Source organism: Mirounga leonina, unplaced genomic scaffold (assembly GCF_011800145.1).
Source record: "Mirounga leonina isolate KUSES-001 unplaced genomic scaffold, KU_Mleo_1.0 Mir_53, whole genome shotgun sequence".
Classification (NCBI taxonomy): Eukaryota; Metazoa; Chordata; class Mammalia; order Carnivora; family Phocidae; genus Mirounga; species Mirounga leonina.
This window is the reverse complement of record NW_023270807.1, coordinates 17,763,720-17,777,995: the sequence shown is the minus strand read 5'-3', so window position 1 is coordinate 17,777,995 and position 14,276 is coordinate 17,763,720. Positions and strand designations below refer to the sequence as shown.

At 38.8% G+C, this 14,276-nt stretch overlaps 1 protein-coding gene across 1 annotated transcript in view; it reads left to right on the top strand.

Annotated features, from left to right (window-relative positions):
• PKHD1 (PKHD1 ciliary IPT domain containing fibrocystin/polyductin) overlaps positions 1-14,276 on the top strand; it is a 454,138-nt gene that overhangs the window by 213,399 nt on the left and 226,463 nt on the right. Inside the window, exons 46-47 of the mRNA XM_034990755.1 lie at positions 2,644-2,779; positions 5,380-5,626. Coding sequence (XP_034846646.1) covers positions 2,644-2,779; positions 5,380-5,626 — 383 coding nt within the window. The remainder of the gene's footprint in view (positions 1-2,643; positions 2,780-5,379; positions 5,627-14,276) is intronic.

Here is a 14,276-nt window from a genome sequence, read left to right as displayed (position 1 = left end):
CAACGTGCCCTCTTGTCTTAATGAAGTCCAAATTACGACAGCACTGTTAAACTTGACCTGAGCAAGGCAAGGACCTTAAGCTCCTTTAACTTCTTTCTTCCTTCCCATCTTGTATGTTGCTTTTCTCTCATATCCGTTCCACTTCTTAAAATAAACGTTTCATGGAAATATAACATTTATAGAGAAAAGTGCACCAGTCACGAGTGAAGAGCTCAGTAGATTTTTGTAAAGTAAAAACCATGTAGATACCACTCAGATCAAGAAATAAAACATTACCTGTTCCTTTGAAATCCCTGCTCACCTCCTCCCACCCAACCCCTCTTCTAGCCCCCCAGCCAAAGGGGAACCATTACTCAGACTTCTAGAGACATAGATTAATTTGAATTCCATTTTTGGACTTTATATAAATGGAATCATAGAGTGGTAGTTCTTTTGTGCCTGGCTTCTTTGGCACAACATTATATCTGAGATTCATTCATGTTTTTATATTTTTTTATATGTTACAATAATTTGTTCTTCCAATCGTTATGTATTTCACTTTATGAATATACCACAGTTTTTTAAAGGCACGTTGCTATCGATGCACACTTGATTATTTTCATTTTTGGGCTCCTACCAATAATGATGTCATGAACATTCTTTCGTATGCCTCTTGGTGTTCATGCACACGTACTTTTGTTGAATATATGCCAAATTATAAAATTGCTGGCTCAGAGGATATCCCTTCAGCTTTAGTGAATAATGCCGAACAATTCCACGTGTTTACACTTGCACCAGCAGTTTTGGAGAAGGGTTTTAACAGCTGCACCCTGAAATTTCTCTTGACCAACATCCTAGAGTTTTCCTGCCCATCTCCCTAGTATTGGAACTCTTGTTCCTGATTCCCACATTTTCTTCCTTTCTGATTTAATTCCTCATTTTATTATAATGTAGACTTTAGTAACCTTCTTAACAAAGTGGGGGTCTATGGAAGGTAAATATTTTGAGCTACCAACAGAGACCCCCTTATTCATAGGTTGTAGGTTATGGAATAGCACTTTGGAGTTAATTTGGACTTGGCACTTGGAAGGCAATGCTCCATTGTCTTCTAGCTTCTAGAATTGAGGTTGAATAGTTGTAAGATACTCTGATTCTATGTTATATAACCTTTTAGGCTTTCTTCTTTGGAAGTTTTTAGAATCTTGTCCCTGGTATTTTGCAGTTTCGGGATGACGTCCCTTGTGTAGCTTTTTGTTCTAACGACTGTGTTAGGCACTGGATGGGACTTTGCGGTTTAGAAAATCTATTATTCTCTTCTGAGACGTTTTCTTCAGTCATTTCTTTGATAATTCTCTCCTCATCTTTTTCTTTTTCTTTTTTGGAAGTATTATTATTTGGATATTGAGCCTCCTCGATTGCTTTTCTACTTTTCTTAATGTTCTCTCTGATTTGTCAACTGTCTTTTTATTCTATTTTCAGGGGTGTTTCCTCAATTTTTTAATTGAATTGATTATTTCTGCTCTCTCATTTTTGTTCTTTTTGCTTTTCTGAAAAATCCCTTTTGGGGCTTCTTATTTCATGGATATAATATACTTATTTCCCTGAGGTTTTTAATGTTAGTGTTTAAGTGTTCTTCTGATTTCTATACTGACTTTGTCTCCACTGGTTTTTCTTCTTTCTTTTCAGCACTGTCTTTCATGGTGGAGGCCCCTGATAAATTTCTGGTGATTCTCAGGCATGCTATTATTTTTAAGAATAGAAGGGTGAAACACTAACAACTTGACTAGATGGAATTTTGTTGAAGAGATTTTGTAGAAAATACTAGCAGCAGTTTCTGTTTCATTTTAGATTTTCTAATTTTTATTTTTTATATTAACATACAGTAAAACGATTTTAAGCATACATATAAATTAGTGTAACCACCACCATCACCACCATAATAAAGATACAAAACAGTTGGTTCAACCCCAAAAAACTGCCTTAGGTTCCATTTTTTGTAGCCACAGCCTCCTCTCAAGTCTAACCCCTGGGGATCTCTAATCTATTGTTTTGTCTTTTGACAAAAGACGCTATAGTTTTGTCTTTTGAATAATCATCTAAATGGAATCAGATACAGCATGCAACCTTTTGAGACTTTTTTTTCACTCTCACATGCCTTTGGGATTTACCTAACTTGTTGCAAGAAGCAGGATTTTATTCCTAATTATTGCTGGGTAGTATTCCACTGTATGGATGTACCACAGTGTGTTTAATCCATTCATTTGTTTAAAGACATTTGAGTTGTTTCCAGATTTGGTGATTACAAATAGAACTGTTATAATCATTTGTGTAAGGATTTTGTATGAACACAAATTTTCATTTACCTAGGAGTTGGACTGCTAGGTCATATGATAAGAATTTGTTTAACTTGATAAGAAACTGCCAACCTATATTCCGTAGTGGCCACAGCACTTGCTATCATCACTATTTTTTATTTAATCTTCTAATGTGTGTGTGTAGTGTATCCTATCATGATCCTTTGTCCTATTTGCGATTTGTAAATATTTTTTCCCACTCTATAGCTTGTCTTTTTGTTCTCTTGTTTTTATTTGTGCATTACAAACTGTATTTCATGTGGCCAGTTCTCTTCTTCTTTTTTTTTTTTTTTTTCTTTCTAAATCACAGGGAAGCCTGTGTATGTCAGCTGGGATCAAAACTCCCAAAAGATGGGAACTGATCATCTCTAACACAACCTTTGTTAATTTTGATCTCACTGACTGCGTGTCCATCAGGACCTGTGCGGGCTGTTCCCAAGGACAGGGTAAGTTGTTTGAAGAGATAAGACAGTCACTAAAGAAGGCCAACATTCAAGTAAATGTGATAAATAGTGACAAAACATTTGTGATTCATCATTTCTTTCAGTTATAAGATTGCATCAGTAGAAACTGCTGCTCTGATCTGAAAGAAATCTCAGAGGAGGCCAGGTGCTCCCAATGCGACTCTTGTAACCCCCCATTCTTTCCCTATGATGGCATCTGTCATACTCCATCTTTATGGCGTCATGTCTCTGTTGGACTCTGAGCTTCATAAAGGCAGGGACCGTGTCTCTCCTGCTCAGAGATTTATCATTAGTCCCCAGCAAATCATAAGTTTATGGTTTATCATTAGTACCCAGGGTACTGGGTACCCAATACCCAGTATCATTAGGTGCCTACTAGGCAGTTCATTGATTGAATAAATGGAGTTGGGTGGATAGACATATGGGTATAAACTAACACACATGCAATCTTTCCTAAAAGAGCCAGAATTTGGTACTTTAGGTTTTCAACAGCCCAAGGCTTGTTGTATACACAAAGAGAACCATAGGAATTCTCATCCACTTAACCACATCTCTGAGGTGATGAGAAATACCTTGGAGGACTCATGGGCCAAGGTGAAAAGAAGTAGAGAGCAATCTAGTTGATTTGATCATTGTAAACAGCCAAACCAAGTAATTCAAGTAAATATGCTCTTGTGGTTTGAATCACCAATTTAGAGAATTGTTTGTTTTTTTAATTAAATGAATAATCAGCAAGTCTCCACTTTACTTTTTTTTTTTTTTTCTGTATAGGCAGAGTCAAAGATTGTTTTTATTTGGGTGGCATCTGAGTTGAAGACTGTAGAAATGATAATAGGAATAAAAAAATGCCTTATGGCATTCCCTTCAAATTATAATTCCTCAGTTCTTTAATAGCTTCACTGTTGTATATCATTTATAAGACACTGAAGAAAAGCATACTACTCCTTATGACCTTGAATCTCTTCTCACTGGATGATCTGGGCTAAGCTATCTCTTTCATTTGCTTAAAAATTATCCATTCCAGGTTCTGTCTGAGGATCTGGGGTGTACAAAGATGAAAAACACATAATTCTTCTCTTCCAGGAGCTCTTGATCTAGGCACAAAAATACATATTAAGCCACTCACTGTAGTAACTGTGATGAGTACAATCCTAGAGGACTAGACAAGGTCAGGGAAGGGAGCAAGAAAGGGGTCAGGCAAGATTTTATAGAGGTGGCTCTTGAGCATGGTTTTGAAAGACAAATAGAAATTTGCAAGGGGGCATATGCAGAGAAAAGTTTCTAGGAATTAGGAACAGCATATGCAAAAATTGAAATTCCAATAGGACCAAATGGTAGAGTGGTGCATGGTTGTGGTATTAGATGAACTATAGAAATTGCAAGAGGTGGGGCGCCTGGGTGGCTCAGTTGGTTAAGCGACTGCCTTCGGCTCAGGTCATGATCCTGGAGTCCCGGGATCGAGTCCCGCATCAGGCTCCCTGCTCAGCAGGGAGTCTGCTTCTGACCCTCCTCCCTCTCATGCTCTCTGTCTCTCATTCTCTCTCTCGCAAATAAATAAAAAATTAAAAAAAAAAAAAAGAAATTGCAAGAGATGGAATCCTGGAGTCTTGAATGCAGGACTTAATTCACTGCATGGACTCTACGGGGATATGGAATGAAAACCTCAGGACCACTAATTATTTGTATCTTACTCTTTTTATTTCATTTTGGGCATATTTTATAATGTACATAACACAGAAATATAGTAGCAAATGTACTGAGGTCCTATGTGTACTCAGTTTTTACATTTTAATGACAGGGGGGTGGGAATTAGAAGGCCCAGGCAGCTGGACCAGCAGCAGTACTGATGACTCACATGCAGGCGGGTGAGAGAAAGACCGCAAAAAGTGTAGTCCTACCGCTGATACTTAAAAAGGGTGCTGCTATTACCATTTGCCCACGTGGTTGATTGAACCTTGCTTTTGAGGGTGAATATTTAAAATACGAGCCTCATAACAGATAGGGTTAGACTCCCTATAGAAGAACTAGAGCCGAAAGATCGAATGACTGAGCCACGACCCCTTTACAGTTAGTAACTAGTAAATTAGTGTTCTGCATCTCTATTTCCCATTGTACCCATTTCTCACCCTTGGCGCTGGTGGTGTTTTAAGCTGGATAAGTTTTGGTTGTGGGGACTGTCCTGTGCAGTGAGGATGTTTAGCAGCATCCCTGCCTCCACCTACCGGATACCAGTAACACTGCCATTCACCCAGCGTTGACAGCCGAACATGGTTCCAAACAGTACCAAATGTGCCCTAGAGGGCAAACCCACCTGGTTGAGATTCACTGCCTTAGAACACAGGCTGCATGAAGGCAATGCCAATCCTGCTCTTGTTTCCCTCTATGTTTTTAACGCATACCACAGAGCCTGGCATACAACAAACACTCACGACTTTTTTCCTTGAATAAATAAGGGAGTGAATCATTTACCTGTATAAATATGCAGTTTAAAGTACTAAAAACATCTCAGTGAATTCACCTGTCATATGTTATAATAGTCTTTTGTGCCATGTGTAACAGTCTTTCTGTTTTCCAATTTATAGGTGGATTTACTGTGAAGACCAACCAGCTAAAGTTTATAAACTCTCCGAACTTAGTAGCATTTCCATTTCCTCATGCAGCAATTTTGGAAGACTTGGATGGGTCTCTGTCTGGGAGAAATAGAAGTCATATTCTTGCTTCTATGGAAACTCTTCCAGCGTCTTGTTTGGTCAATGCAAGCTTCAGTCAGATTGTTCATGGCAGTGTCTGTGGGGAAGATGTTCTCTTTCACCGAATGTCTATTGGTTTGTAAGTTGACTTCACCATACTTTTCAGCTTGCCAATGAGCAGGCATATATTGTTCAGGCTGTTGGGGTTTATAGAAGGGAAATTGTTTTCTAGATTCTACTAGAAGTATTTAGTTCTATAAAAATGATATGGGAATACTTTTGACAGCTGTCAAATCATACGTTTATGGTCATTTTAAGCTGATTCAAGTGGCAGCTAACTTTCAATATCAGTGGGCCAGATCCCATAGCCCATGACCTCTTATTGACATTTTGAGCTAATGGCTTCTTCTTGAAAAGATTTGCAACCAATGGAGAATTTGAAAAGTATTTAAATTAGAAGTATTATTAAAAAATTCCAATAATGTCCATTCTCATTTATATACATGTACTCTCCCCAAGCTCTTTTTAAGTGTTCAGTATGCTCTGGGGAAGCAATTGCTGGTGCCTTCCTGTTACTTGCAAAGTTGCTCCACTCCAGTTCATTTTCCTTGTTAATTTCATGAACTATTGGATCCGTATAATACATTTCCTATTAATATTGGAGCAAGGACTCCTTGGTTATGCTAGTCAAACTACCATTAAGTCAGCAGCTAGGCTGTTTATAATGCATAATAGGATTGCTTCTGCCCTCTTTAATTTCCAGGTAATGACTGCTGAGTGTCTAGGGTTCTATCTTTTACCTATTTCAAATGCATTGCATATATTTAGCCACACTTCTTTCCTTCCATTGTTTTAAGTGTCCTAACTGCATGAATATTAAGTCAAGTCATTCAGCCAGACTATGTCGGCGTCTTATTTAAGCAGGTAAACTCCATGGTAAGTCAATGCGATCAGGACTGTGCAAAGTCTGCACTTTGATTGCATATGGAATCAGTATCCTGACATTCTTTTTTAGAAGCCATAGCAATACACTGCTAGCATTGACTAGTCTAAAAACTTTCCACTTCTGTTTCCTCAACTGTTTATTATTCTTTCAGATGTTAATGGGCCTTAATTCCAGCAAGCAAAATAACAATGTGGAGAGAGATTTTCATTTCTAATCATTTCAATTGTGCACAGCATACTTTCTGTTTTCAAATCAGGGATGCATCCTGAGTATTACTGCTATTTTAGTGATTTTTCCAAAGATGTTGTTAATGAGTGTTTGAGACTTATAAAAGATTTATTTCTTAAATACATTTTTTTTTTCAAATGGGGGAAAATTAAAATAGATTTGTGTAATTAAAAAGAACATGATACGCTTGTATATTTATTTCTTTGTGTTCTTGATACTCCTTTTTTATGCCCTCCTTTGAGAACTGGAGATTGTCTCTTAGAAAGATGCTAAGCAGGGGAATAGGAGGCACAGGCTTCCAGTTATGGAATGAGTAAGTCATGGGAATAAAAGGTACAGCACTGGGAACATAGCGGTATTCTAATAGCATTGTATGGTGGCAGATGGGAGCTACACTTGTGGTGAACTTAACATGTAGGGTTCTCGAATCACATCTGAAACTAATGTAACATTGTCCACCAACTCTACTCAAATAAAAAAATCTAAAAATTAAAAATGAAGGGTACTTAGCAATATGGTGGTAAAAGGCTCTGCAGATGTATCTTGTCTGAGCATCTATTCTTGGAGAACTTCAGAACAGGATATTTAGGTGCTTACCTTGGCAGGGTCATGATCCCAGCACTCAGGGACTGACAAGGTAAAAATGATAATAGTCCTGATACAATATTGTGAGGAGATTCAGAAGGGTCCTACTAGGATGAAAGACTAAAGACTTGTCTTGGTTTGGCTGGAATTTTCCCGGTTTTAAAATAGAAAATCTCATGTCCCAGCCTTGAGGAAACCAGGGTGGTTGGTCACCCTACTCCCTATGCTTCTGTTTAAAAAGTTTCAGGTGGACCTACAGGTCTATGGACAAATGCACAACTACCCCAAAATAATCCTCAGGGAAGTTGCAGCGCACTCCCAATGATATAACGTCCTTACCTCTAAGATAAGGTGACTGGATCTGATGATCTCTTAGGCCTTGCTAGTCAAAGTGCATCAGCATTACCTGGGAGCTCATTAGACATAGGGCATCGCAGACTCCACCACAGACATCCTGAATCAGAATCGCTAGGTGATTGATATTAAAGTTTTAGAAGCACTGCTCTAAGGTCCTTCTAACTTTATTTTTCTATGATTCTATCTCTAGCTATTTGTGCTCAGTGACTTGATCTCTGTCCCAGAGCATTATAACCTCATTAGGAACATGTCAGAGCTAATGAGCAATTTGAATTCAGCATAGATACAAACTTTGCTGCATTTCATGGTGAAAGGATTAATTTGTTGTGCCATTTGCCCTGAAGCAACCACCCTAAGAGTTGATTTACAAAGCTCCCACAGTCATGATCTTTGGGGGTTGCGTGTTGATGGAGATCTGATATGGCGCAAGCACCCTGCTGTCTTCACTTTCAGCTCTTCCCACCCTCCCCCTGCACGAGGCCCCCCAAGGGCAGGGTGTGGGGCCTCACAGAGCTACATAAACAAGGCATCCTTCCCCTCCCTGTGCCAACAACCAAGTGGCTGGAGTGTGATTTCTTTTTGGGAAGGCCCCGTCTATGGTCCAATTTCACTCTAAGTTTTTTGTTTGACATTGGAGACCTTCCGTTTCTGTCCCCCACTACCTTATTGAGGTCTGATGGGTACCCTTGTTTGTGGCAGTTCCTGTTTTATAGCTTCCTCTGACTCCAGCTGGGTTGGCACAAGTGTATGTATATATTTGAAGTTGGTAATAATATTTAATACTTGGGTGAAGAAAAAATTCCCACTCTCTACAAGGCACATTCTAGTTCATGTTTTGTTAAAATGGCAATGTGCTTGATCTGTATGAGTGCTGCTTATACTCTTGCTCTCACTCACCAACTGTAAAAGCATTTTCTTTATGTAGGAGCCACAGGTATTCTGCATAGTGTCCTTGTCCCAGCTTCTGTTACTACAAGTCTCATTCTACCCACCCCATCCTTCCTGATAAGACAGGGGTGGTGTTAGCCCTATTGTGTAAGTCAGGGCTTCATTTCAGAAAAATATGTCTGTGCCATTTTTCTCCAGAGGTCCCGTAATGATGATATGCCTCACATAATTCACTGATTCACGGATTCCCCCAAATTTAGACAGATATTTTCTTCTGTATAGGGATAATTACATGGAGCAAAGGTAATATACCAAAAGTTTGTTGTGTCTCCTTCTATGTCTCCTTTATAAGCGCTTCTCCCTGTCGCTTAAATGCTAATGTTGGGGCACCTGGCTGGCCAGTCAGTAGAGTGTGTGACTCTTGATCTCAGGGTTGTGAGTTCAAGCACCACACTGGGTGCAGAGATTACTTGAAAAAATAAATTAAATGCTGGCATTCCTTAGGGTTCTGTGAAGCACTTTCCTTTCTTCTCAAGTCATACTCTTCCCAGGTGATTGGGGTTATTTCACCACTTCAGTTAACATACAGTGATGTTTCCAGATTTTTTTTCCTCTAGTTTATACTGTTCTACTGAACTCCAGACCCATCTATCCAATTGCCCTTAGGATCTTCACTGTCCAATATTGTAGCCACTAGTCACATGTGGCTACCAAGCACTTAAAGTGTGGCTAGTCCCAATTGAGATGTGTTGTAAGTATAAATTATACTCCATATTTCTAAGATGCTGTGGGGAAAAAAAATGAGATATCTCAATAACTTGTTTATTTTGATTATGTTGAAGGAATAATATTTCAGATATATTGGATTAAATATATTACTAAAATTAATTTCACCTATTTCATTTTACTTTTTAAATGTGGTTACTATAGAATTTAAGGTAACACCTGTGCCTTGCCTTTCGGCTTGCATCATATTTCTACTGAGCAGCAATGCTTTCCACTAGAATATATAGTAGCCCTCTCAAACTCGACTTGTCAAACCTGAATTTATGTTCTTTATCCATAGGCTGTTGCGAATTCCTGGATGTTCAGGTGAATGCTTCAGTTATCTAAGCCAGAAGCATGGAGTCACCCTTGACTCATCTTTTACCTTATTTCCCACATAAACACCACCGACCAAGTCCTGTCCACTTTCTCTTGTAAAATAAAAAAAAATCCTTCTTGCGTCTTTCTACTTCTCTCCTTCCCAACTTCCCCTCTCTAGTCCTTTCACCTGTGGGACCACAACAGCCTCTTAGCTGGCTGCCTTGCAGTGACCTTATCCTTGAACTTCGTGAATGCAGATCTTGTCTTGCCATCCACTCTTTCCCTCGCTTGGAACTTTTTAAGAGCTTCTAGTACTTCCCAAAGAGAGTCCCACATTCTTCATGTCTTGCAGGCCCTTCATGGCCTGCTCCCTGTTTATAGTTGCAGCCTCTTTGCTCAGTGCTCTGCCCTCCCTTCCCTGCATCCTGTGCCTCAGCCACACTCACCTTCTCTGTGCCTTTCAGTTCATAAGGTTCAGTTTTCATGAACTCAGCATGAAGGTCATTTTCTCGGGGAGGCTTCCCTGAGTTTCCTGTACAGGTTTGGGTAGCCCTGCTGTGTGCTGGCTTTCTATATTTGCTCTACCCAATACTCAAAGCTCCAGTATAGCTCTACAGATTGTCCATCTCTTGTAGCTGGTAAGCAGAGCCAGGATAGGGTTTATTTGTTTGTTTGTTTGACTTACAGTGCCCAATATTGAACACACAGTAACTCAATAAAATTAGTATTTAATAAATGAATATAATTGAAAAAATTGTGGATTCTCCCAGATTTTCTTTTCATGTTCTTACTGTCTATTTCTCTGTTAGGACATGTTTGTGTGGAGTTGATGGCACTCAATGTTTGTTTAGAAGACCCCAGATTGAGATACTATCCTGACTTTATTTCTAAAATTCCTAGGGACATGTAATACTTAAAAATGTTCTTTCATAATATCTTCTGGGCTTTTGCTTCCTGAAGCTATCGGTTGACCAGACGATGTATTCCAATAGATGACTCCTTTTTTTTTTTTTATTGGACATAAATTGGCTTTTTCTTTTCTTTTTTTTTCTTTTTTTTTTATTCTTATGTTAATCCCCATACATTACATCATTAGTTTTAGATGAAGTGTTCCATGATTCATTGTTTGTGCATAACACCCAGTGCTCCATGCAGAATGTGCCCTGCTCAATACCCACCACCAGGCTAACCCATCCTCCCACCCCCCTCCCCTCTAGAACCCTCAGTTTGTTTTTCAGAGTCCATCGTAGATGACTCCTTCTTTACTCTGCCCCTGTCCCACCCCTACCGAATTAGCAGTTTGTCAACATTTGCTCTTGTTTTCCTTCCCTGGTGGTTTAGATGCATCCAGCTGTGATGGGGAGAATAAGAACTCAATCCTCACCATTACCATCTGGGAATTATTATTATTATTTTCATTATTATTATTAGTAGTAGTAGTCTAGAGCACTCTATAGTTATTTCAATTGTCATAGAGTTATTCAATTATCAATAAATCAAACCCTGATCTCTCTCTCCTTGTTGACTGTATTAAGTGTGGGAGAAATTATAAGTTTATAAGATGTTGTAGATGGGCCAACCAGTCCCTCCAAGTTTATAGGATGTACATAAAATAGTCAGGACACAAGCATATATTTGAAATTATTTTTCAAAGACTAAAGAATAAAGAAGTAAGTAAGAATTATTTGTGGATACCAGCTGTAACTCCCCACCCTTCCTAAGGGGTGTTTCTCTGGACAAGGTGCTTCACCTTTATTTTTTGCTTCAGTTCTCACATCAATAAAATGGACACAATGGTATTTATCTCACAAGGTCATTGCCTGGCATATAGTGAGTACTTAATAAATGTCGTCTTTAAAAAGTCTCTGTTTTACAGCTGTGATTTACAAAACAACATCTAAACATACTACTAATTGAATAAAATACTATAGATTTTATGTTTCTGAGAAACAAATGCCTGGCAAGGGAATTAAGTAAGCTCAAATGCAACTTAATCCAATTCTTGAAAAATAAGGAATACTTCCCAATGGTCACATGACATTGTACCAATCCAGCCAAACCTCCCAGCTACTCCTAGAATATGGAGTCATTCTGGACATGCTTTGATTCATTGTGCTCCAATACCTTCTACTTCTTTCTTCCTACTTCTGGAGAAGAAAAGGTTAATGTTCTTGTTGATCACCTTGATTCTTAGATCTTGCTTAATATCCTCTCCTGTAGTGCTTGCGTTCAGTTTTTACCTATGTAACTGCTCTTAATGTGTCAGTGTTCAAAGTATGAGGCACTCCCTGCCTCTGCAAATGCAAAAGTAAAGAAGAGTTCAAATGGAAATTTTGGCCTAGCTTTTCCTTTAATAATCGCCTAACTCTCTTTCCTAGGGATAAAGGCATAGCATCAGTAATGGTATCTTTTCAGTTCTAAAAAAAAAAAAAAAAGAGTGAGACAGGAAAATTCCAAGAAGTATCCTTTCTTGTCACCAGAGGTTACAGAAGCGGAAAAAGATCTAAAAATCATAATGGACCCCAGACTGAGGAATTTCAACAATACTATATGGTCATTCAATTTCATGACTAATAAAGGGCCATAGTAGCGAGCCGGTAAATATTTAACAACTAGCTCTCTAGAATAAAAAACCCTGATTTGTAGCATTTGCCCAGTTCCACGGTGAAAATATTCTCATATGTCCTATTCATGACTACCATCATGCTGTCACTGAACGAACACATTGGGAAGAAGGGCTGACAATGAGTAGTGAGTAAAGGTCAGTCAGCTCCACCACAGCACCAAGGGTGTGTGTGTGTGTGTGTGTGTGTGTGTGTGTGTGTGTAGAAGGGAAGACGAGTTTCTTAGTCTAACTTCCTACCTGATGCATAAAATTGTTTTTCAATATCCCTGAGAAGTAGTTGTTTGCCTTCTGGGGGCATAGCTCCCATGGTGAAATTCACATGTTCTGAGGTAGTCATTCTGGCTGGATCAATAGATCAAGAGAAGAGATGCAATCATGTATGAAGGATTATCTTAGGTAGGACATTAGCTATCTATTGCTTCTTTTCGTGGATTCAGATATAATAAGCAAGAAGTATTGTCCCAAGTATGCTGCCAAAACTATAGACGCCATCTTTGAGAAGGTGCTAGGTTGATTCAGGGACTTCTCTACAATAAATTATTATTGCTTTAGCCAACTCTGAAAAAAGATAAACAGAGATGGATATCTGCAAAATCATGGGAGGAGTGATGTTGGGGTGTGCCTGTCAGAAAACAAAGATTATTAAATCATATGGCTTCCTCTCTGCTTACCGGTTCTATTTGGTATGTGAATTTAAGGATTGTTAGAAGTTTGGGGGAAAGACTGAGTGTCGTGGCTTTCTTCCTTTTTTAGGTGTCTTACTCAGAAGGAGAAATATTTTTAAGTGTTCCTCAATCAATAAGGGGATATAAAAATTATTGATACATAGAAAATAGTCCTGGATGGTGGCAGGTCAGAGGTAGGATAGTGGTTTTCTGGGAAGGACTTGTTATGAGCTCAAGGTATTTTAAAGGATGTTCAAGCAATGCTGTGCCACAGAAAATTGTGGGCTGTGCTCGAAATTCTGATTTTGTCCTCTTTGTGCAGTAAAAGATGAGAGTGAGGGCAGCAAGCACTAATATTCAGGAGATGTAGCACCATTTGAGGCTAGTTATTAGGATGTGTCTGGCTTAGGAGATGTGTAATTATACAGGGTTTATTTCACAATTGTTCTGAATTGAGAGCATTTAGAGCTCAATGCAATGTTTGTCTTAATACACAGAGATATGGACCCTCAGGAAAAGTAAGCTAATGGTAAACACAAACCAGGGAGTTAATATTTGTTCTCATTGGTATTGTTGATTGCCTAACAAATCCTTTGTGGGCAGTACACATTCAACAGTTCCACACAGTGTATGGGCACTAAATTACATAACTGTTTATGCAACTAGTATCTTAAATTAATACTTAGGCTGGGAAGTTTTATCAGTGATAGTGCTGTATTTCTAAAGGAAAATATCCCTTAATTAAAAACAATCTCAGTTATTAAAAAAAAGAAGAGCAAAAATTAAGGCACCCCCTTGAACAGGAAAAGAAAAGGAAAGGCTTGTAGCCTTTTTGTCTCTTTGGTTATATACAGAGCTATTGCTGATGCAGAGGGAAGGGTTAACATTTAAAATGGACTGGTTGCCTCCTGATTTCTTGCACATAAAGCCATGAGAAGTTCAGGGAGAGACTTCTTCCCCTAGTAATGAAGCTCTCTGCTGCTAATGGCCCATGCAGACTCCCTTGGCTCCTCCAAATTAGAAATACTTTTGTGCTCCTTTGCTTCATTAACAGTAAAGAGAGGGAGATTGGTGGCTATTTAGGGCACAGGGAAATTGGTGGCTATTTAGGGCAAGTGAAAATTGTAGTCATTATGGTTAGTCAATTCTCTTCATGGTGTTCTTCGAGACTTGATGTTCTTTTGGAGCTTTTCAGAAGAGCCACCCCACCATTGTCATTTGGCCTAGAAGGAGAGGAGTTGATTTGACTTTGGATTTTTGGATCCCAGTGATGGTCAACACAAGGCATCTTGCCTATGGGGAGATGGGTCTTCTACATTTTGATTTTCTTTTCAGAATGAACCTTTTCCACTACCAGCTGTAATGAAGGCTTCTTTGATAACCTCCTTCTCTACCTGGATTGAATTTT